The 24,196-nt window shown below is 41.7% G+C and overlaps 2 protein-coding genes across 4 annotated transcripts in view; one reads left to right on the top strand and one right to left on the bottom strand.

The window, feature by feature from the left end:
• LOC122884273 (acylphosphatase-2-like) overlaps positions 1-24,196 on the bottom strand; it is a 67,314-nt gene that overhangs the window by 26,024 nt on the left and 17,094 nt on the right. The window lies entirely within an intron of this gene.
• On the top strand, positions 14,119-19,220 carry LOC122884272 (forkhead box protein G1-like). Its single transcript, XM_044213965.1, has one exon. It carries the CDS (start codon positions 14,813-14,815, stop codon positions 16,061-16,063), a length of 1,251 nt encoding a protein of 416 aa, XP_044069900.1. The 5' UTR covers positions 14,119-14,812; the 3' UTR covers positions 16,064-19,220.

Here is a 24,196-nt window from a genome sequence, read left to right as displayed (position 1 = left end):
CAAATGGGTCAGACAGACAGAGCATTTTCAGAACGCCCCCCACATGTTGTCCTCATACAGTACACCTTCAATTTTGAGTTTGAACACATAATTAGAGATTGAGTTTAAAATTTTGTCTCATGTTCGGACGTCGTTCAAAGTTAAAAAAAAAAAAAGTGACAGCTCTCTGGTGCAGCCATTAAAACATTGGCATCCTAGGTTTTAATATATTCCACTCTGATCATGATACAGCTTTAGTGAAGAGCAGGAGCAAGCTGATAAACAATACATACTACTGTCTGAGTGCTGTTATGTCACTGATTGGTAGTGTCAAATCTCCATTCTGTCTGTTCTGTTTTTATGGTTCTGTGTTTGTGTCTCTGTTCTAAGTGTTTTATGGTTCTATGTTTGTATCTCTGTTCTGTTTTTATGGTTCTGTGTTTGTATCTCTGTTCTGTCTAAGTGTTTTATGGTTCTGTGTTTGTATCTCTGTTCTGTCTAAGTGTTTTATGGTTCGGTTCTGATTATGGTTTGTATGTTTGTGTCTCTGTTCTGTTTCCCCTTGGGGATCAATAAAGTACTTCTGATTATGGTTCTATGTTTGTGTCTCTGTTCTGTTTTTTTGGTTCTATGTTTGTGTCTCTGTTCTGTTTTTTGGTTCTATGTTTGTGTCTCTGTTCTAAGTGTTTTATGGTTCTATGTTTGTGTCTGTGTTCTGTTTTTTTGGTTCTATGTTTGTGTCTCTGTTCTGTTTTTTGGTTCTATGTTTGTGTCTCTGTTCTAAGTGTTTTTTGGTTCTATGTTTGTGTCTGTGTTCTGTTTTTTGGTTCTATGTTTGTGTCTGTGTTCTGTTTTTTTGGTTCTATGTTTGTGTCTCTGTTCTAAGTGTTTTATGGTTCTATGTTTGTGTCTCTGTTCTAAGTGTTTTTTGGTTCTATGTTTGTGTCTCTGTTCTAAGTGTTTTTTGGTTCTATGTTTGTGTCTGTGTTCTGTTTTTATGGTTCTGTGTTTGTATCTCTGTTCTAAGTGTTTTATGGTTCTATGTTTGTGTCTCTGTTCTGTTTTTATGGTTCTGTGTTTGTGTCTCTGTTCTAAGTGTTTTATGGTTCTATGTTTGTGTCTCTGTTCTGTTTTTTGGTTCTATGTTTGTGTCTCTGTTCTAAGTGTTTTATGGTTCTATGTTTGTGTCTGTGTTCTGTTTTTTTGGTTCTATGTTTGTGTCTCTGTTCTGTTTTTTGGTTCTATGTTTGTGTCTCTGTTCTAAGTGTTTTTTGGTTCTATGTTTGTGTCTGTGTTCTGTTTTTTTGGTTCTATGTTTGTGTCTGTGTTCTGTTTTTTGGTTCTATGTTTGTATCTGTGTTCTGTTTTTTTGGTTCTATGTTTGTGTCTCTGTTCTAAGTGTTTTATGGTTCTATGTTTGTGTCTCTGTTCTAAGTGTTTTTTGGTTCTATGTTTGTGTCTCTGTTCTAAGTGTTTTTTGGTTCTATGTTTGTGTCTGTGTTCTGTTTTTATGGTTCTGTGTTTGTATCTCTGTTCTAAGTGTTTTATGGTTCTATGTTTGTGTCTCTGTTCTGTTTTTATGGTTCTGTGTTTGTATCTCTGTTCTGTCTAAGTGTTTTATGGTTCGGTGTTTTTATCTCGTTTTTATGGTTTGTATGTTTGTGTCTCTGTTCTGTTTCCCCTTGGGGATCAATAAAGTACTTCTGATTATGGTTCTATGTTTGTATCTCTGTTCTAAGTGTTTTATGGTTCTATGTTTGTATCTCTGTTCTGTTTTTATGGTTCTATGTTTGTGTCTCTGTTCTGTTTTTATGGTTCTATGTTTGTGTCTCTGTTCTAAGTGTTTTTTGGTTCTATGTTTGTGTCTCTGTTCTGTTTTTATGGTTCTATGTTTGTGTCTCTGTTCTGTTTTTATGGTTCTATGTTTGTGTCTCTGTTCTAAGTGTTTTTTGGTTCTATGTTTGTGTCTCTGTTCTGTTTTTATGGTTCTATGTTTGTGTCTCTGTTCTGTTTTTATGGTTCTATGTTTGTGTCTCTGTTCTGTTTTTTGGTTCTATGTTTGTGTCTCTGTTCTAAGTGTTTTATGGTTCTATGTTTGTGTCTCTGTTCTAAGTGTTTTTTAGTTCTATGTTTGTGTCTCTGTTCTAAGTGTTTTTTGGTTCTATGTTTGTGTCTCTGTTCTAAGTGTTTTTTGGTTCTATGTTTGTGTCTGTGTTCTGTTTTTTTGGTTCTATGTTTGTGTCTCTGTTCTAAGTGTTTTATGGTTCTATGTTTGTGTCTCTGTTCTAAGTGTTTTTTGGTTCTATGTTTGTGTCTGTTCTAAGTGTTTTATGGTTCTATGTTTGTGTCTCTGTTCTAAGTGTTTTATGGTTCTATGGTTGTGTCTCTGTTCTAAGTGTTTTTTGGTTCTATGTTTGTGTCTGTGTTCTGTTTTTTTGGTTCTATGTTTGTGTCTGTGTTCTGTTTTTTGGTTCTATGTTTGTGTCTGTGTTCTGTTTTTTTGGTTCTATGTTTGTGTCTCTGTTCTAAGTGTTTTATGGTTCTATGTTTGTGTCTCTGTTCTAAGTGTTTTATGGTTCTATGTTTGTGTCTCTGTTCTAAGTGTTTTATGGTTCTATGTTTGTGTCTCTGTTCTAAGTGTTTTATGGTTCTATGTTTGTGTCTCTGTTCTAAGTGTTTTTTGGTTCTATGTTTGTGTCTCTGTTCTGTCTAAGTGTTTTTATGTTTCTGTGTTTCTATCCAGAAAGAGAGCTCCGGCTCTCCCTCCTCCCCTCCGTCTCCGCTCAGCTGAACTCTATCTGAACTGCAACTTGAACCCTGGATGAACTTTGTTAAACTGACCCATTAATCTACTTTGGGTGTGAAGCGGGCTATACGGTGGCCTGCGAGGGACACCTTGAGCCGAGTCAGCAGCAGCAGAAACACATGCTAATCACCAAACACGTGCACTGCAGGAACACGTGCACATCAGGCAACAATGAACAAAAGGAGAGCAGATTGCATAAGAAGACGAGGAAGGAAGGAGCAGAGCTGGAGAATAACAGTAGATTTACTCTGTGAAGCGGAATGAAAACGGTCAACTGATGCACACGAGAGCTCATTTAAAATCTGATAAACTTGTAAATGTGTTTTTCGATGGAAACCAGTGACACAAAATGTGATCTGATGATTTCTGGCAGGAAACGACTCAACGATGATAATCAGCAGTTTTAGTTTATCTCTACCGCTTTTTCATGCACCATCATAACAGAATATCTGAAAGTTTGTTAAGAATTTGTTTTTAAATATTAGTCAGTGAATATCAGGAATGATTTCAGCAAACCACCTTAATAATAATCAGTGCAATCCAATTAAAGATGGCCTTGCTGGGAGAAACACTTACAGGAATGATGGATTGAGACAGGGACTGTAATAATCTGTTTATGTTTTGTGGTTTTTGCAAAGTTTAATGAACAGCCAGGAGGGCTAACACAGGGTGGAGAGTGTGCGTGGAAACCTTCCGCCTCGTTAACACGGTGTGAAATATGCGTCATGACATTGTGGTAGGTAATTAAACACAAAATAATGGTTTGGTATCCCTGATATGTGAGTAGTAACTAAAAGATTTAGAGTTCAGTGCAGTAAGTAAGTGAGTTTTTAGTAGAAATTTGGTAAATAATGAGCGGTGACTCATTAGCCGCCAGCGTCTAGCTTTCCAACAAAACTTGTGTGATTGTGTGATTTCTAAAATGAGCAGTGGTGAAAGTTACTATATTCTGTTATGATCAAAAGTGATCAACTTCCACTTTAAAATGTTGATTGAAAACGTTTCTGTCTGTTGATGCTTTGATCCTTTGACTAGAGCTGAAAACTTAAGATCTAAACTAAGCAACTCTGCTTCTCCTCCCGATAACCTCCCGATATAGCTAAATAGCTAGCCAGCCAAACCCAGACCTAGCTCATCTTATCCCTGTTGTCTTCTGTCTTACTGCTTCAGCTGCAGAACCTTGACTAACAGTTGAACTGGGCTCGCTGGGCTGCTGCCAGTGACTGCGGACTCACTAGGCTGAGATGATTGACAGGTAACGGTGCCAAATAAATAATTTGTTATTTTAAAACATTTGGCTGCATCAGCCTCAAGGGACTTCAACCTCTTCTCTCTCAGCTTTTCAGCACCACCTTTTATTTGTTCTCTTTTTATTTGTCCATCTTGCTCCACAGTCCAGTATTTATCCATGTAATGTCCCCACATAACAGAGATGGGAAAGGGGCGGGGCCCAGGTAAAGTTACAATCAACTGGACCAAAAGTAATTGGCTGGGAGAGAGAGGCTGACAGATGTAATACCCGACCACAGTGGGCCGGCAGGTGACTCGCTTGGGCCAGTCAGCCACACTGGTGTGTAATCAAAGACACATCTCTCCCGCTCTTGTTTTTGTATAATTTTGGCATTCTGTTTTTGCAGATGCGCTGATAATGAAGGCACTGCGCCCAAAGGCCAGGGGAGGGGTTTAAAGATGTGATTGGGCCAGCCCAGTGTCATGAAAAAAAACAATGGGCCGATCTACCTGTTTTATGGGCCGGTCAGACAAAAAAAAACAAACAAAAAACAGTTGCGTCGGCCCAAAAGGGTCGTCTGCCCACCAGGAAAGTGCCCAGTCTGCCAGATGGCCAGTCCAGCCCTGCTGTCACTGCACCAACTGTTGTTCAACAAGAAATAGTTCTAGCAAGCAACCCCCACTAAAAAGCTACAGATACATTTCTGTTTTTGTACAGATTAAACAAACAAGATACATGATGTTAATCAGTCCGCTTTAGAGGTGTTGGAAGATGTATTTTAGAACTTTAGACAGAGCCAGGCTAGCTGTTTCCCCCTGCTTCCAGTCTTTATGCTAAGCTAGGCTAACCATGTCCTGACCCCAGTTGCGTACTTAACATACAGACATGAGATTGAAATCCATCTGAACATCTCACTCTCAGAAAGAAAGCAAATAAGCATATTTCCAAAATTGTTGAACTATTCCTTTAGTGCACCACAGTTTCTTTTTATAATGAACAGTTTGCGATGTTTCGACAGCAGTGAATGTGACCCTAGTAAGATTAACACTGCAGCGAGTTTCCTTTGAACGTAGGCAACCACATGCTGCCACATGCTACATGTTGCAAATCATAGATTAAAATGTCTTATAATACTCACATATGTACGAAACCCCCTAAAGGTCATGGCAAGATTTTTTTTTTAGCGCTACTTTTGCTTTCCCGTGCAATATGTTTTGCGTTACCCCGCAAAACTTTTTTTCTTCTGTTCCTTCTGAGCCGTATGTCTATTTGTAATGGAAGGTAGTGTGGAGATTCTCAAGTTTTTTAGCATTGTTTATGGACTCCTCACCTTATATGACGTCCATCGCAAAGACGTTATCAGATAGAACATTATCAAACGTCTGGGTCGGAGCTGTATGTATAAGGAGCATCAATTATCGCTCCACACTTACAGCAACAGGCCATCTACAAAAACCTGTTTCAGCATTGAAGGTTACTTTAATTGGTTTTGTGCAAAGTACAGAGGACCCTGTGCAAAAACGCAAAAAGCTTTCCAACTTGCATTGGACTGCATTCCTGATGTTTCTCTGCAAGTAGTTCAATACTGTTTGCTCTTTCTGTGACAGATCCACAGAGTCTGTTTGCAACATTTCAGTCACCTTCCTGTTTGTTGCTTTTTTTGACAAATACAGCACATTAACTTTATGAGGTAGATTCAACTGCACATCTGTAACTCCACCTCTGGAGACGTCTCCTTTTCCTCAGTGAAACCTTCTGGGGTCCAGTACAGTACAGAGTACAGTAACTGTTCACAAATGAAACCGACAGCATCCTGCAGATTACTGTACTGCTTTCTTCTGGAGAGACCTCTTGATCTAAGAATTTGTTTAAGTTTACTTTCACTAATTACATAACCATGCATGCCATTGAGCAGTAGTACTGTCTATATCAGCAGACTTAATGCCCAGTTCAAAGAAAAATTCAATGAGCTGATATACTGTTGCGTTGCGCTGGGAGCAGCGAGTGGAAATAGACATACTCAGAAGGAATGGAAGAAGAAAAGTATTGCGAGGTAACGCAAAACATATTTTGAGGGAATGCAAAAGTAGTCCTCAAACAAATTCTCGCCGTGACCTTTAGGGGTCTCCGTACATATGCATGCATACACAGGCAAACATTAAAATTATGTACAGTATGCAGAGGCATAAACAAACAAACCCTCACCAACCTGGCACCGCCAACCACATGCACACAATCTCACAAGTACCGATTTCATCACTGATTTGCCAATGTAGGTCAGTGTGTGAGCATCCCAAACACAACACAGAGAGAGGGAGGAATAGAGGGGAGAGGGGCGGGGTAAGAAGGAGGGAGGGAGGGGGGAGGAGGAGGAAAGAAAAACAATTGAATCAACCAAATGTTTTGATTTGTAACGGACGCTTTGCTGTCTCTCTGCCTCGTGGCAACATGGGTGCTCTGTCGCTGTGCCAACCAGGCCTGCCTCCCCCCTCCTCCTCCTCCTTTCTGCCCTCTTTTCCCTCATTCTCTCAGTGACGAGTGTATACATGCTTCTTTGCACTGTAGTGTGTGTGTGGGAAAAGCCTTGCGGGGGGTTGCATGTATGAATGTACTTGTAAATATATTCTCTGTGTGTGTAGCTGTGTGTGTTGTGGTATGGGAGGAGCGACATGTGTGTGTGTTCAGTAGGTATTTCTACTTCAACGCCCGATGCTATTAATAGCTGTAAACTCTGGATGACCCCAAAGCTGCTGGCGAGTCAGCCTGATTTAGTTTGGCGTCTCTCGGTGTAACGGCTCAGGCTGTAATAATATCGCCAACAGGACCAAGACCCATCTCTTGCCTGCACTGTACTCTCCAGAGGGAGTTTCTGCGGTACAGTACCGCCGTCTCGCTCTTAACATGCTTTGACAGGAAGTAAGTTCCCGTCCACTGTCTTCATTTCTCCACTGAGACTCCCTCCTCCTCTAAAACAGTTTAGTTTAAACTTTAAATCATTTTGAGCTGGATCATGTCATGCCCAATAAGCGAATATGATACTGTTCGCCGATGATGCTGTCATATCTGTCACATTTTGTTTGAAATTAGGCGGATGACAGACTGGCGTACCTGAAAAGGAAAAAATCAGGTTGAGAGGTCTTTGTCAAACATCCAGCGAGAGCGTCTGCGATCCTGGAAATCCAGTTGGTGACGACAGCTGCGGCTACGACTGCACAACCTTCAAAACTGCGATGACAGAGGTCAATCAAAGACCCGCCACAGAGGTCAAAGATATGGTGGTTGAGTTGGGGAGGCAGCTCATGCTTGAAAAACAACATTGGCGATCCTTCATACTGACAGACAGACTGTCAGATCCCATCATAGTTTTTCACGAACTATTGATGAGTTATCTGACATAGTTTTCCTGGTTCACAAAACAGGGTGTCATCTACCAAGAAAATCAACAAATCACTGAATCTGTAGAAAAATACTCTTCAGGTTTCCATTATTTTGTGATCATACACCAGACTTATGATCAGAATAAAGCTCTTCATAATGTTATCCGGATAAATGTTTAATTAAAACCCCTCAGAAAACTGACTGCAGCAGCTGCATTAAAGTGATACTCTCATTTCTCAAAACCCATCTCCTGTTGGCTGTAAAAAGACCAGTTTGTAGTTTCATCCTTGACTGAGAACTACAACTATTAGGGCCATCACTGAGGTGAAACAAATTGAGGTGTTTGAGAATAAAGTCCAAATTTTTTTTAAGACAAACGTTAAGAGAATAAGATCAGTGAAAGGTAGTAAAATACAGTATGGTTGTGAATAAAAAAAAACTCCTCCATAGATAAAAAACTACTCCTACAGCATAATCCACCTCTCGTCTGTACTTTTGTAAGATTAGTTTATTCCAGTCATAGATTTACCATTAACGACTAAATCCACAGCTTCTCTTTGAGTGTCTGAAGGGTTATAGTGGAATTACTGTATTCAACATATTTTGGTGGAACATACTGATTATATGGACTTTTCTATCATAAAGAATCCCTTTAAGGGTACGAAATATTTTCATGCAAAATTGTTTGCAGTGCACTGTGTATCACTCCCTGCAAATAACTGAAAAGTTGTGTGCGATTTCTTTGCATTCAGTTGAAAGTTTGTGCAACCAAGTTACTGCAGCAGCCATCACAGTTAGGGATGTTATATTGCATGTGTACTGGCTGATCAGCTGATGTAAACAACAAAAGTGAACAGAAAACAGCTTGAGATGAGGAGCCAATAGCTAATAGCTAAACGTACTGTGCTAACAACATTGCTTATGGAATATCCCACCATTTTGATCCCTCCTGGTCAAAAATAAGAAAATTGAACTCACATTGAAGAATATTTTTCCTGCAGCCAAATAAATGAACATGTAACAGTCCTCAGGTCTTACATTCATCCTACAAAACATGATGTGTATGCAGTTTGTTGGACTATTTAATACAAACTGCCAAAACACATCCAGGCTGCAAACACTTTAAGAACCAGCTGGCCTCAGTGGGAATTGAATCTGTAATCCTGCCAGTGTTAATGCCTTGCTTTTTCCATTTAGCTCCACTTACACATGTAGCTCTTGATATATACATACACGTGCATGGGTGGTTGTGACATCATTATTTTATACAGCGAAATCATTATTTTATGTGGATATTAATGATTTACTGCCATTACACTGCACACACATATAAGGAAGGCCTTACTGGTTTTAAGATGTTTACCATCCAAGATGGAGTCATCTGAAAAACTGAAATCTGTATCTCGTGTGTTTTGGTTTTTTGATTCTATGTGAAATATCCCACTGCAAACCGAAATGCAGCCATTAAGCCATTACTGTGAAACTCCATCAGCTGATACTGGAGCTGCAGAATCACTTACAGATCTACTTTCTGAACCCGCTCCCACGTGGTATTAACATGTGATCTGTATCTGGATATCTTATCTGGATCTGGAACAGGTGTAGATACACGCAGAATACACTGAGATGAGAATGCGAGTAGATCGACCAGACCACATGCAGGTGGCCTGGCTCACATTGAGATCAGCAGGTGTAAATGGCATCTGTAAAGTTTGGGCCAGTGTTGCCAGATTGGACTGACAAAAAGTAGCCCAATCAGAGCCTAAAACCCGCCCAATCGTCATAAAGGTAGCTAATTTTTTAATGTTCATTTAGGAAAGGGTTTTATATATACATATAATATCGCCTCCGGTCTTCTGTGTAAGATAAGTCTTTTAGATAATGTTACATTAAACGTTACTCATATGATCAGATGGAAGCTTTTACAAGCCTTGTATCACAGAGCTGTGACAGAATAATAATTCAAATAGGGAAAAATGTTTCAAATTTTTGTTGGTGGAAACCGAACAAAAAGTCGCCTAAATGATCACAACCAACCCAAATCTATTTTTACCCAGCCAATTAAATAAAAAGTAGCCGCCCAATACTGGTGGCAACACTGGTTTGGACACTAGACAGCATATCCCCCTCAGGGAAACGTTATCTTAAAAAAGCTCAGATACTCCTTAAAGTTCATTTATAAGCAGCTCACATCTTTTGCACCTTTTGTTGGATGTTTTTTTTAAATCAGTTATGATGAAAGACAGTTTCAGAGATAGTGTGCATATTTTTCTTGTCATGAACAGATGTTTTGATGTAACTGAATGTATCTACTAACGAGTGTTGTGTGTGTATCAAAGCCTGACGTATCTTCTTCCTCTGAGCCACAGAGCTCCATTGTTGTCCAGAAACTATTAAAATCACATCAGTGAGCCGCACTGTTGCACTGGGTGACGTGTTCCTTCGTCACCATGAACACACTAGCACATTAGCTCTGGTTCTTGAACCGTTTCCGTTCAAGATTCTTGGAACCTTGGTGCTATCTAGTGAACCAGCCTGCAATTCCACCATTTTTGAGTGGAACCATTGTAATCAAGGATGTGTCAACAGAGGGCGTTGCACAATGTACAACAATCTGTAGAATATGATGCGCCCACTTTGGTTCGCAAGGAAAACCTGCTAGTTTTTGGTTCCAGCTGGGAACCAACTTTTCGGGTTCCGCGCCAATTTATATTTGGTCAAAAGGCCTAACACTGTAGTTTATTTTGACTCAATCCCACATACACCGTCCTGCTGCCCCAAACACTCACTAGAGCACCAAATGTGGATTAATCCGCCGCTAAAAATAGTCCCCAACAAATGCACCATTTCCTCCTGTCTGATTCATGAAATTACTGAACCTTTTTCAAAAATGAAACTCTTTTTACAAAATTTGCGAGGTGTTTTTAAAGACTAGTGTTTTCAGTAGGAACCAATGGGCTTGGAGCTGAGAGCCACAGACAGGAAGTCGGACAGTACTGAGAGATCGACTAACACAAGGTAAATGAAGCTGTACTACACTTGTTCTACCCTCCCTGAGATGAGAAGGCAGCTGCTGTGTGGCCTCACCAAAGTAAAAGTCTTGGGAAGTGTTGCTGCTTGATCATTTGGAAAAACAAAAAAGATGAATAAATAAGAACACAATAGTTTAAAGGGCTAGAAACTGCAACATTTTTCATTATGCTTTGACTTTGATGAAGTAAAGTATTGAATGCATCTTCATCCTGTGGCTGCAGCTTCGGACACAAGCAAGAAGTAAGCAAGTTTATTTAATACAGCACCTTTCACAGAGCAAGGTCACAAAGTGTTTCACAAGAGTAACATTATAAAGAGATCATAAAAACAGTGAAAGAAACAACAATAAAACATAAGCAACAACAGAGCTTAAACACACAGATTACAAACACTAGACAGCATGAGGCAGTGCAAAGGCCCGTTTGAGCAGAAGAGTCTTCAGCTGCTTTTTAAAAGCGTCAACAGAGACCTCAGAAGGTAAGTCTATAGGAAGAGCATTCCACAGTGTCGGAGCCACCACTTCAAAGGCACGATCACCTTTTGTTTCCAGTCAAGCGTGAGGGACGACCAGTAAGCCCTGGTCAGAAGACCTGAGTGACTTAATGGAGATATAAGGGTGGAGCAGGTCAGAGAGGTACTCACGTGGCTGAGCATGCAGAGCTCCCTATACGTGAAAACAAGAACCTTAAAATGAATCCTGAACCTGATGGGAAGCCAATGAAAAGACGATAGGATGGGTGTGATGTGAGTCCACCTGCTGGAGCTGGTCAACAGCCTTGCATCATATTTCTAAGATGGAAAAAACATGTACAGGTCAAGGATTTGATGTGTTTGTCAAAGTACATAGCCTGATCAAATACAACACCCAGATTTCTGAGATTAGACTGTACAGCTGAAGAAAGAAGAATGGGAGGAAGGGGCAGACAGATGAGATGTTTGTGAATAAATACTAAAAATATGGTTTGGTGACTTAACACCAATTTGTCAAGGAGAGCAGCTGGAGCTTTAAATCTCCTTGCTCAAGTGTCTCCTCTCCTTGATGACTAAATTGGATTTAACAGCTGAAATCAATCCGACCTTCAACGTGGTTCGACTCTTCCTAGAAAACAGCAGTTGGTCCTGAAGTTTGGAGCGCTCGGTATACTGCTCGGCTGCTCCGCTACATGAGTGGGAGATGTACTGTAAAAACAGTCAAATGAAAGCTGGGAGGTTACATCAGGTTTCTGTCCCCCTCCTCAATAGAGGGCTTATGATAGCGGGCGAGCAAATGAGGAGTCAGCCAAGTTCATGTTTTGTGAGACCAGACTCATGATAATCTAACTCTTTAAAGCTGCTCATAAATACTTGTGCTGTTTTGGCAACAGTTCTGTAATCTGTGCAGCTGGTGGCGAGCTCAGCCAGCGGAAAAACTGACACCACTGGCCGACGCTGAAACTGTCTGACTGTGGAGATGAAGCAGGATACAGCGCAGAGTCTGCAGGAGGAGAACCAGGGTTCTTCTGTCAGACTGGGACTAAAGAAACCATTTGATTTGTTAACCACCATCATTACAAGTGCATGTTGTAGCTCAAAGCCGCTGCCGCACTAATAACAATCCCATCAGCCTCAGCTGTACTTTGTGTTTAGTGTCAATTAGCAAATGTTAGCATGCTAATATGCTAAGCTAAGATGGTGAACATGGTAAACATTATATCAGCAACATCAGCATGTTAGCGTTGTCATTGTTAGCATGCTGATTTTAGCATTTAGCTTGAAGTACAGCCTCACAGAACTGCTAGCATGGCCGTAGACAAGTTTTCACCTCAAAGAGTGTACTTGTAAGATAAATGTGTTGTTCCACTACCACATAATCAAATAAACATGCAAGAATAACATCAGACAATTAGTAAAACACATTTCATGATTAATCACATGTGCAAGTGGATCTGGATCGTACCTGAAGCACCACACCCCCACCCACGCAGCCCCTTTCGTTGTTTTAACACAGGGCTGTTTTCGGCCTGAATGCTCGCTTACACGGCGTGAATGTGTTTGTCTACGTGTGCGTCAGTCCTGTGATGGACTGCCAACACGTCCATCAACCCTGCCTTTTGCTTAGTGCAATAGGCTGCAGCCCCCCGCGACCCTGCACAGGATAAGCAGGTAAGATGGGTAGTTGGATGGGATTTCCCCTTACGTTGCAAGCTTACAGTACAGGCTGCTTACCTTATGGTAAGTGGTTAAGCCCATAATGATTAATATGAGAGCCCACTGAGTAGTATAAACAACATTTGGGACTTATTGTCTTTGCCTGTTCAGGATGTCTTTAAAGTTACTTATTCCTGTGCTGCCGTCCGCACACTCGGGTCTTATTTGATGGTTTTTTAGGGAACGCGATAACTAGATTCTGTTCAGCTATGTCACTGATGGTCCTGTGATGTGTCTGATTCGGAAACATGTAAAGTCACTGAAGATGTACTTTAGTATTTGACCCGAAAATGAAGTTTCATATAAATAAAGTAAATGTATCAGAGGTACTCTGTGTGAGTGTGTGTGTCTTCATGCTTGTGAACGCAGCCCAAACAGAGCCTTTGTTGGAGGTTCAGATCCAGTTCAACAGAAAGGCCATCTGCCATCAAAACACAGCAGATTGGAGGAGGAAGACCTGTGTGTGTGTGTGTGTGTGTGTGTAATCTGGATTTCAGCTCTGTTTTCATACAAAATCTGCAGTGAGTGTAAACAGTGATCACAGAGCTCAGTGTGTCACTGAATGCAGCCTGTAAAATCTCAAAAATCCAAAATGAATATTTACATTTACATTTCATATGTTTCACTTAAAGAGATTTTGAACTGTTTTGAACTTTGACTAATTATCCAGATATGAAACAGAACAAAACTGTCCCAGTGGAGAAACTGGAACTAGAAAGTCTTTTCATTAACTGATTATCAGAATAGTAATTGACTTTTTTGTTGATCGACTACTGAATTAATTGACTGATCACTTGCACCTTTTAAAGGTGTGTTTTTATTGTTTTATACGCCCAGTTTCACAGGACAACTGCTGTGTCTTCTATTCTGCATTAGAGGTTGAAACTGTGATTCACAGAATGCATAAACAGAAATTATTTGGACTGGTGTGTGTTAAGAGCTGTGATAACTGCAGAAACAGTATTTTTAAATGTACATTTATTTTTAGAGGGTGAAACTTTATTAAAAAACACAATTTAGTTTTACTGAAGGATAAAGTTCCCATCTCTACGGACGATATCTCCAAAACTCGGCAACTCACACCAGAACAGTGTAGATGGATAAACAGCGCTACAGGTGAGAGGAGAAATATGGATTTTGAGGTGAGCTGTCCCTTTAAAGTCACTTGAAGGAACATTTAGGAGAAAATCAGGTTCCAAAAGATTAACAAACAAGGTGGCTCATCTATTATTATTATTATTATCAGTCTGTTTACTACACCAGTCAGAAAATACACAGGTTTATTTATTTGTTCTGCAGTACTGACTGCTTCCGACAGGAGGCGCTCTGGTTACAGCGTCAGACCAGCCGCCTCTGGCCTGTGTGTGTGTGTGTGTGAGTGTGTGTGTGTGTTTCCTGCCCGGCACGATGATTTTTATTAGTAGACAATAGCGGTGCCCCCCCCCCTCAAAAAAAAAACACACACACACATGAACGCACAATGACCGTGCACGCGCTGTGTTTGCCGACATGAATTCAAACTATTATTGTCGTTGAGAAAACAAAGCCGAGGAGGCTGCCTGCCCTCACCGCCTGTGCGCTTTTACGCACACGCACAGGCGCGCGCACACACTCAGACAGACGTGCGCTTTTACGCACAGGCTCAGAATGGGATTTTACCCACATGACGCACGGCACAATTACATGAACGAATTTAGGGAGAGGTGCACGCGCGTAAATACCAACAGACAGAGAGAGAGAGAGAGAGAGAGAGAGATTAAAGAGGGCAGATAAAAATGACAGGTTTGTGTTGTTGGAGACATTAAAGGTCGTCGGAGTCTCAGTTTGGAGACGGAAGGACGGAGAAGAAGACGCAGAAAAGAGGATTTGTTGACAAAATCGCCAAGTTGGAGAAGCTCCTCCTCTCCGTGATGTAGCCGCGAGTCGGAACCTCCTTAATTACTAATTTCTCCACATCCAAGCCACGCTCTCTCTCTCTCTATCTCTCTCCCTCCCTCCCCCCTCTCTCTGTCTGTCTGTCTGTATTCTCTCTCCACTCCTCCATCCATGCATCTATCATCCTGACCCTCCTTTCTCTCTCCTCTCTGTCTCTTTCGTTTCCAGCCCGGATAACGGAGGCGGACGAGCTCGGAGTTGTTGTTGTTGTTATTTTTTTAATTATTATTTATTCCTCGTTTTTGGGAGACCCGCCACCGGGCATGGAGGATGTAAAAGACCCGCCGACCGTCCACCGGTCCTCCTCCTTTAGCATCAAGAGCCTCCTGCTGCCCTCCAAGTGCGACAGAACGGACTCCGTCGCTGCTGCCGCCGCCGCCGCCGCGGTCGTCGGCATCCCCGGGACCTTCTCGCCTTCACCGGGCTCCGACTCTGAGAAGTCGCTGGATCTACCGGAGGTGGACTCCACAGCCGCGGCTCTGGACCCGGAAAAACCGGGCAAGGAGGAGCAGGGGGAAGAGGAGGAGGAGGGCGAAGGGGGAGGCGGAGGTGGGGACGGCGCTAAGGCCACATCGGAGCAGAATACTAACGGTAATAATAGTGGGAAAAACGGGAAATATGACAAGCCTCCGTTCAGCTACAACGCCCTGATCATGATGGCCATCCGGCAGAGCCCCGAGAAGCGGCTCACGCTGAACGGCATCTATGAGTTTATCATGAAAAACTTCCCGTATTACCGGGAGCACAAGCAGGGCTGGCAGAACTCCATCCGGCACAACCTGAGCCTCAATAAGTGCTTCGTTAAGGTGCCCAGGCACTACGACGACCCGGGAAAGGGGAACTACTGGATGCTGGACCCGAGCAGCGATGATGTTTTCATCGGGGGGACTACCGGGAAGCTCCGCAGGCGCTCCGCCACCTCCCGGGGCAAGTTGGCGATGAAGCGCGGGTTGCGCTTCGCTCCTCTCAGCTTGGGGATTAACGAGCGGGCGAACAACCCGCTCTACTGGCAGATTTCTCCGTTTCTCTCCCTGCACCATCACCACCACCACCACCCGCACTACAACGGATCCTCACCCGGGTTTTTGAACCAGGCAGCCGGCTACGGGTCGCTGCTGCCCGCAGTGGAGCAGCTGAGCAACGGGGACCTGGGGCGCTCCATCCTCGGTGGGTCGGCCGCCGGGGCGCTGGGTTTGACGAACAGTTACGGGATGAGCACGTCGCCGGTGGGGCTGCTCTCCGGTCAGACTGCCGGGTATTTTGTCTCAGGGACCCAACACGGGGCAGGGGCACCGGGGCCGCCGGGAGGAGGACCGCCGCCTCCTCCTCCGCCGCATCTCCAGCAGGGCGCACCGGGGTTCGGCGGCCTGGCGACCAGCAGCTCCCCGCAGTCCCTGCTGTCGGACTCCCTCAGAAACGGCTCTCTACCGGCCTTCTCCCCGGGCGTGTCCGCGGGGTTCCCCGGGGTGCTGTCCCATCAAAAGAGGGTGACACCAAACGCTTTCCTAAACTGAACTCTCCCCTCCCTCCCTCCCCCTCCTCCCCCATCACCTCTCAGTGGATGGCACCGGGACGAGGACGCACAAAAGACGTCATGTTAAGGGCAAATAATAAGTGGTAAATATCAAACAATGATCGCAAAAAATATATATGAAGTGAAACTTTTTTTTCAAGCTATTTATATCTTGTACAAAGATTTTCAGTACTTTCTTTGAGTCTTTTATTTATGTTTTGTATTTATTGTACAATGTATTTAAATTCTATTTGTCAGTGTATTGGGGGGGTGGGGTAGGTAGGCTAAGTCATACAGGGTCAATAATTATTTATGAATTTTGAGACAATCAAGGAGAAAAAAAGACAATCAAAACTTTTTCTTTTCTCTTTTTTTTTTGGGAGGAAAAAGTAACTAATGAAATAAATAAAGCCTTAAAATCAGCAGGAACAATCAGGGGTTTTGAGAGGAAAAATAAGCCTACAAATCATATCTCTACTCAGGTGTGACCCCGGACAGGCCTAACGATGATAGCTAATAATACGAACAATAATAAAACTGCTCTCTGTGAAGAGTTTCCTTCCAAAATAATCATATCCAAAAATAAATCAATATTTCAGAATCGAAGTTAATAATATTCTTACTGCTGTTTTTTCCAGTGCTAAAAATGTCATTTCTGACTTAAACAGCCCCTTTAAATAAATAAATAAATTAATTAATAAATTAATTAATGGATATAAAAGTTTTTGGAATAGAACTCTTCATGTGTAAAATTATGCAAAACAACGCAGCTGTAATACGAGTTTTTGGATGTTTTTCTGTTCATCATCAAAGCCCAGATTGTCCTTTTCACTTCAGTTGATTTTGGTTTGATTATGCGTGTGTGTGTGTGTGTGTGTGCAGGCCTGTATGAGCGTAAAACCTCCTGCGCATGTGCGTTAGGGCCACCGTGCAAACAAACAACCTCCTAATTTAAAACAAAAACAGCAGCTCTGCCGCCTCCGGGTCTGCTGGGTCTGTACCGGAGCGGGTCTGTGCCGGAGCGGGTCTGTGCCGACCCGCCGGACCCGCTCCGGTTTGCGGTAAAGGTCTGAAAGTGACCCGCGGAGGACGGAGGCCGAGTGTGGAGACAGCGCGAGCGGCTCCATCAGGCCCTGCATCACACACACACATATACAGCTGCTGTCAGGTGAAAAACTTGTATCTCCAAAATACAAACTTTTTTTTTTTTTTTGGGGGTAAATAATAAAAACCACCCAGTTTATTGAGCGTGAAGGTTAAATCCTTGGAAATTGTAGTTTGACAAAATAATCTTAATTTACCAGAGCTTTCAACCGGATCTCACGGCCTTCCTCGACAGATATCTCTGTTGTCATGGAGACAATTTTAGCTTCATTTCATCTGAGTTGGATGACCTTTTAAATTTTTTATTTTTTATTTATTTAAATGATCGAGATGTCTTTATGCATCTGAGGAGCTGAAAGATGAGCAACATGTAAAATCCCTCAGCTCGCACAGAAACATCACCGCAATGGAGATACGAGTTTTTCAAGCCAACTGCAATGATATCCCATAAATGCCACTTCCTTTTATTTATTTATTTGTTTTGTTTTTGGGAGTAAAAGCTTCAGTGGCATCTTGAAAGCGTGCATCAGCTGACCTGAGCAGGGCGGGACGAAAAATGTCGCTTTTAAAATGTTTTTTTTTTTTTTAAGAAAAAACACATTTTCGTTTCATGAAAGAATTAATTTAGCCTGACTTCATTTCTGTAACTTTATTTCAACACGTGGCAGGTTTCATAAAGAGCCTGTTTTTGTCATTTGTAGCCCCCAAAATGTACTAACTTTATATACATTTATAATTTACAAAAGAACACCTAGATGTCTTTGCACCACAGCCAAGTGTTCATCTGGAAGTATTTTCTTTTCTCAAACTGATGAAAATGATTTTACTCCTCAATAAATAATTCCTTTGAAATGATTACTTGGTACAGGTTAGTCAGTGTTTAATTACATAAATCACATGACACAAACTATACTGTTTAAACAGCGTGGCCAGTAAAATAATAATAACTAAAATAATCCCAAGTACAAAAATAAAGATAGCTGACTGAGTGACTGCATTAGAGAAATAGCCGTTTTAATAAGCACACCAGATGAGTGGCGTTTGATTATCAAAGTATCGATCGGCCCGTCTGCTGTCTGAGCTCCGCGACACAATCTGGACCAAATAAATGTTTGCAAAACTGAAGCAAAGACAGACTCCAGCGGAGAGCACGAGGCAGCAGCATGATATTTTACAAAACAGAAGAAATTATTACAGTTCAAAGGAAATACAGACTTTTTTTTTCAAAATAAATTCAGGTCTATCGCAGGTCACGATCCTCCAGTCCCTGCTGGCATTAATATCAAACCGCACTGCTGAATATATTGATTGTTCTTAAAATTTGCCACCTGTTTTGGGCCTTTTATTGCAAAAATAAATACAATCCAGTGACTGTAAATGAGCTGCGGGTTGGATTGAATTCAAACTGATTTCAGTTTTAAGTCTCTGAAGTTTTGAAATCTTCTTGTGGATATTTCAAGCAAACCGGAAGCTGCTGAATGGTCGCTTTCTCTCCCCTTTTTTTTTTTAAAAACCTGTTATTTTTTACAGTGCAAGACAGAAAAACTTATATAACCTTTGACCAAAATAAAAGCATCCTGAAGCCCCAAAAGAGACTGACCTTGACACACACACACACACACACACACACACTTGCTGGTGAACAAATGCACGAATAAGAATATTATTGTCAAAATAAAAGCACAGCGGGTCTGACTGAGCCTCATTACACTCAGATATTAAAATGTTTAAATTTCCCGAACAGCAGAAGAAGAAACAGGGCTGATTCCCAGCAGGACGCAGACTGATCCAGGATCAGAGGCTGGGGTTGTTTTTTTTTTGTTTGTTTTTTTTAAATCTCTCTCCATGTCACTTTTTTTTTCCATTTTGGTTTTAAAAAAAAAAAAATTGTTTTGGAGTTTTTTTTTTGTTTTTATTTTGATTTTTCTTTTTTTTGCACTTCTGTCGTTAGCGTTCACTTGTATGAAGTCTGTACCGTCTGTTTCGTTGCTGTCTGTCTGTTTTTGTTTTTCCAGAGAAACTAAACTTGATTAAAAAGGATGAAATAACCTGAAGCAGAGTTTCTGGCTGATGATGTGCGCGGGGGACTGTGCGTGGCTCACTGCGCGTGGCTCACTGTGCGTGGCTCACGTGGCTCACAGTGCGTCACTTTACGCACGGAGGAAGCTGCGGAACTTTTACCCCAGCGTGTAATTTCAACAGTCACGTGAATTAATTTCACTCTAGTTTCACAACTGATGTATTTTTTGATTTACAGAAGTGACTGTTGGGCATTTTTACAAGTTACCTACTGGAGTTGATTGTTTTAGAAGTCTTCTGAGTAACTTTTCTTTCCCTGTGACTTTTGTTTTGAGTGACTTATGTTTTCAGGAGCTGAGCGAACGACCTATTTATTCTCTTTTATTTCATTTTCTTGAGCTGTACGACTTTACGATGGGTGACTTTTATGACACAGGGCTTTTTGTGGGACGTGATTTCATTTATTTATTTATTATCAGTGTTATTAGTGGCTGCTAAAAACATTTGGAAGGAAGGAAGGATTAAAAAATACCTCTATAAGTTTTCACACAGTACTATAAGAGAGTGAGTTGCATCAGTTTGATTTCCTTTAGGACTTTTCTGGGCGACTCTCTGTTTATCAGCCTCATTTATATGTTCATGAATAATGATTTCTTCCTCAGTGTTTCAGGCCTGTTTAACATTTGACACATTCATTTTGATTTTTAGAAAACTTGGTTTACTTGCTGCATTATGGAAGATTTCTGTATTTGTTCAGGATGATGATGAGGGACGTGTTCGTTACAAGAGTCTTTTTAACTTTTACTGTGACTGTCTGCAGTCCCTCTTCAGTTCAGTGGCTGATTTTAGAAGTTTGAGCATTTAAAAAGATTTCTAAACTGACTCTTAGTCTTCAGAGCGTGCGTCTGTAAACCTGACGGACTTTAGTATTTGCTGAGTCCGCGGTTCATTTCAGCAGCTTTATGATTATTATGTTTCTCTGTTGTCTGATTTGAGAGCTGTGAAGTCCAGATTTCAGTCAGTGAGTCTGGAGTTTCCACACAGTTTGAGCTTTGCTGCTTGGACTCAGCAGTGTGTAACGTCATGTGATCCATCTGTGTGTGTGTGTGTGTGTGTGTGTGTGTGTGTGTGTGTGTGTGTTCATCCACTAACATTCAGCTGAACTGAAAATAAAAACTAAAATTAGAGGAAATCAAAATGCAAGCTGGAGTTTCAGAGACAGATACGTTTTATTGGAGCAGATAATTATGTTTTTAATATAATCTGTAGCGTTTGATCTCTCTCATTTGCTGTCAAATTCAACAACAAAATATCATTGTTGCAGTTATATGAAATTATAATTTCCCCTAACCTGTGGTAAACCTTAAATATTCTGTAATAACTCTGTAATATTCTTATAATAAGTTATGACGAGGCTGTAGTTCTGACCAAAATATAGCTTGAACCCTTATTATACACACAGTGGCTTTAAGTCGAGTTACAGTAAAGTTTGCATTCTTGTTTTAATATTCCTTCAGTCATGAATGTGCAGACGGCACATTCAGCAGCTGCAGGCTGTTGGAAGTTATATTAACCGGATTATATCGTCCTCACCTGACTGAGGAAAGGTGCGTCAACACTCTGTAAAAAGAAGCGAATCACAGCAGAGTGACGGAAAGCAAAGACAAAGTCAAACCCGAAGTGTGCGCGGCAGCCGAAGCCACAGCACGATCAATAAATCAAACCCACCATTTATGACACGGCGCAAAAAGTCAGAACAAAGTCCGTCTCCGTCTGTCTCTACCTGTCTCCAGCAGTGTCTGTCTATTTCTCTGTCCCTGTCTTGCTGTCTCTGCATATGTCTTCCTGTTTTTCTCTGTTGCTGTTCATCTTTGTCTCTGCCAGACTATGTCTCTTCTTGTGTCTGAGCCTCTCCCTGTCTCTGTCAATCTCCGTTTGTCTGTGTCTGAGTCTTTGTCTCTGTCTTTGTCTGTCTCTGTCTATATATTAATATCGGTGTGTGTCTCAGTCTGTGTCTGTGGGTGAGTCTCTGTCTCGTCTGTCTTTGTCTCAACTTGTCTATCTGTCTCTCAGTTTCTGTCTGAGCCTGTCTGTCTTTAATTCTGTCTTATCTGTTTCTGTCTCTGCTTGTCTGTCTGTGTCTTTGTCTGTCTGTGTCTTTGTCTCTGTCTGTCTGTCTTTGTCTCAGTCTGTGTCTCTAGTTGTCTGTCTCTCTCTCAGTTTCTGTCTGATTTAATTCTGTCTTATCTGTTTCTGTCTCTGCTTGTCTGTCTGTGTCTTTGTCTCTGTCTGTCTGTCTTTGTATCAGTCTGTGTCTCTACTTGTCTGTCTCTCTCTCAGTTTTTGTCTGATTTAATTCTGTCTTATCTGTTTCTGTCTCTGCTTGTCTGTCTGTGTCTTTGTCTCTGTCTATATATTAATACTGGTCTGTGTCTCAGTCTCTGTCTTGTCTGTCTTTGTCTCAGTCTGTGTCTCTACTTGTCTGTCTGTGTCTTTGTCTCTGTTTGTCTCTGTCTATATATTAATATCGGTCTGTGTCTCAGTCTCTGTCTTGTCTGTCTTTGTTTCAGTCTGTGTCTCTACTTGTCTGTCTGTCTCTCAGTTTCTGTCTGAGCCTGTCTGTCTTTGTCTGTTTCTGTCTCTGCTTGTCTGTCTCTCAGTCTCTGTCATGCATGTCTTTGTCTATCTCTGTCTTTATCTCTGTCTCAGTCTGCGTCTCTGCAGCTTTAAGAGGAGTCTCTCTGGGAGAATTTAGGTCAGCGCAGGGCTTCAGTCCACTCACTTGTTTTGGCAGCCGGGGCGGCCCAGAGGGGCGGGGCTGAGAGGAGGGGGAGGGTGTGTAGTGATGTAATTTTGCGCCTGAGCCAGTGGTGTCACACCCTCCACAGACTGGTCCCAAACCAGTAAAACTTACTGGACAGCAGCAGGTTCACACTTCTCAAACCTAGCCGTACGGTACAGACCAGAGCCGGCTCACGATTGGTCGTCTAGCGTCACATTGTCGCCATTCAGCCACAATCAGGACACCTGAGGTGATAACAGCCGCGAGAATACGTTGCTACTGGGACTTTATTGTCTCATTGCAGAATTTATTCTACTATTATGATGCTTTATGGTATCATAATGTTTCTATATGGTATCATTGCAGTACTTTATGGTACTTTCTATTTCCTGTAGTACCATAGTTATAGCCATATATTATACTGGCTGAAATGAGCAAATCTTTTGGAAAATCACAATAATAGCCTTCTACAAATACTTAGGTAGGGCTGCAACTAATTATTATTTTCATTATTGATTAATGATTAATTAACAGCCTAAAGTAACGTCTTCAGATGTCTTGTTTTGTCCGACCAACAGTCCAAAACCCAAAGATATTCAGTTTACAATTCTAATAAAAATAACTGTCAATTAACCAGCTTAACTAAGAGACTAGTCGCCTCATTATTTCAGCGCTATTCCTCCGATCACTGAAATGTATTGGCATTGTGAACACATGATTGGTAAACATATAGTTAGCTATAATTTTCTTTGTTAAGTCTATTTAGTCTATTTTCTGGGGGGGCTTAAGGTTAAACCAGTTAGAGTAACATATGATGAAGTTTGGGCAAGTAAAACACTTGGTCGAGGTTGAGAAATTGCAAAGTCTGTGACGGGTCGCGAATGTTTGTCTCTTGCATCAAAGTCAAACATGCTACACATCCATCCACCACAATAACGCTACTTTTTGCCTCACAAGTAAAAGACAAGCTTCTTCCTGCGGACATAAATGCAATAAAGGTGCGGAAGAGTCCAGTATAGATGTAATTCCTACTAACTACTACTACCACAGATACAGTACAACATATTGCAACATCACAGGATATCTACACAAAAGGCAACCAGGAAGTGGAATTGTTTTTAAAAAGCTGCAGAGGGTCCTGAACATGTGAATCAGCAGACTGGAGATGTGTGTTTCTAACCTGACAGTGCCGACATGTTGGAGGGGGGTGGGGTGGGGGCGAGGGGCCCGCCCTGCAGGGCTGATAAGTGATGGTGATTGAGCGTTTGGACTGTCCCTGTCCCCTGCAGGACTGTAGTTTTACACTCTGTCAGGTCGTGTGCACACACACACACACACACACACACACACACACACACACAGTGCTCTCCTGTTAAACCACTTGAGACCAGCTGCTCTCTCTGAGGTGGATCCAAACCCTGAGACCTGGACAGGATGTAGACGACACAACGCTGATCGACTCTCACTGACTGCTGTCCTGAAGCTGAATTACACTTCCTTCTGCACAATAAATGTCTTAATGTTTAAATCACAGAATGTACAAAAACATGGCTGTAACGTCGGTGGCATTACCAAGAGGTTTCTGAAGGGCCGTCTGGGCAGAGAGGGCGACCGGGTGCTTCCATGGGGTATTTCTCGTGAAAGGAACATGGCTGCGCTCCATTTCGCTGGTGTGCTGCTTGTTATGTTTAAATGGAGTGCAGGCAGCACACGAGGCGAAAGCTGGCGTTAAATCTCTCAGCTGAGAATCAAACAGCAGCACGTGGTCAAGATGCTGTCAGGTTTAAGGAGTGAACCCAGTCTGACATTTTTGGCAAATCCTCATTTCCCATCTTACCCAAAGATAGACGAGAAGATTGATACCGCTCACATGTCTGTACAGTAAGTATGAAACTATACAACTGGCAGCTGTTTAGCTTAGCTTAGCATAAAGACTGGAAACAGCTAGCCTGGCTCTGCCCAAATGAAACGAAATCCGCCTACCAGCACCTCGAAAGCTCACTGATGAATACGTTATACTGTCATTTATCCACTTCGGTTCCTGTGTTACTTCAAGTCTTTGACTTCAAATGCTTCCATATGGATTATTTGAGTTATCATTGTGCAGGATATTCATTTTATATGTAAATAGCTACATGATATTTTAAAGATATTATTATCTAATATCTTTCTGCATACAGGCGGTCCTAAACTTAAACAGTAACTTCTTTATGTTTTAGTTTTCCATGT

The sequence above is a fragment of the Siniperca chuatsi genome, linkage group LG11 (genome assembly GCF_020085105.1).
Source record: "Siniperca chuatsi isolate FFG_IHB_CAS linkage group LG11, ASM2008510v1, whole genome shotgun sequence".
NCBI lineage: Eukaryota > Metazoa > Chordata > Actinopteri > Centrarchiformes > Sinipercidae > Siniperca > Siniperca chuatsi.
The sequence above is the reverse complement of the archived record's forward strand: the minus strand, read 5'-3'. Positions and strand labels throughout refer to the sequence as shown.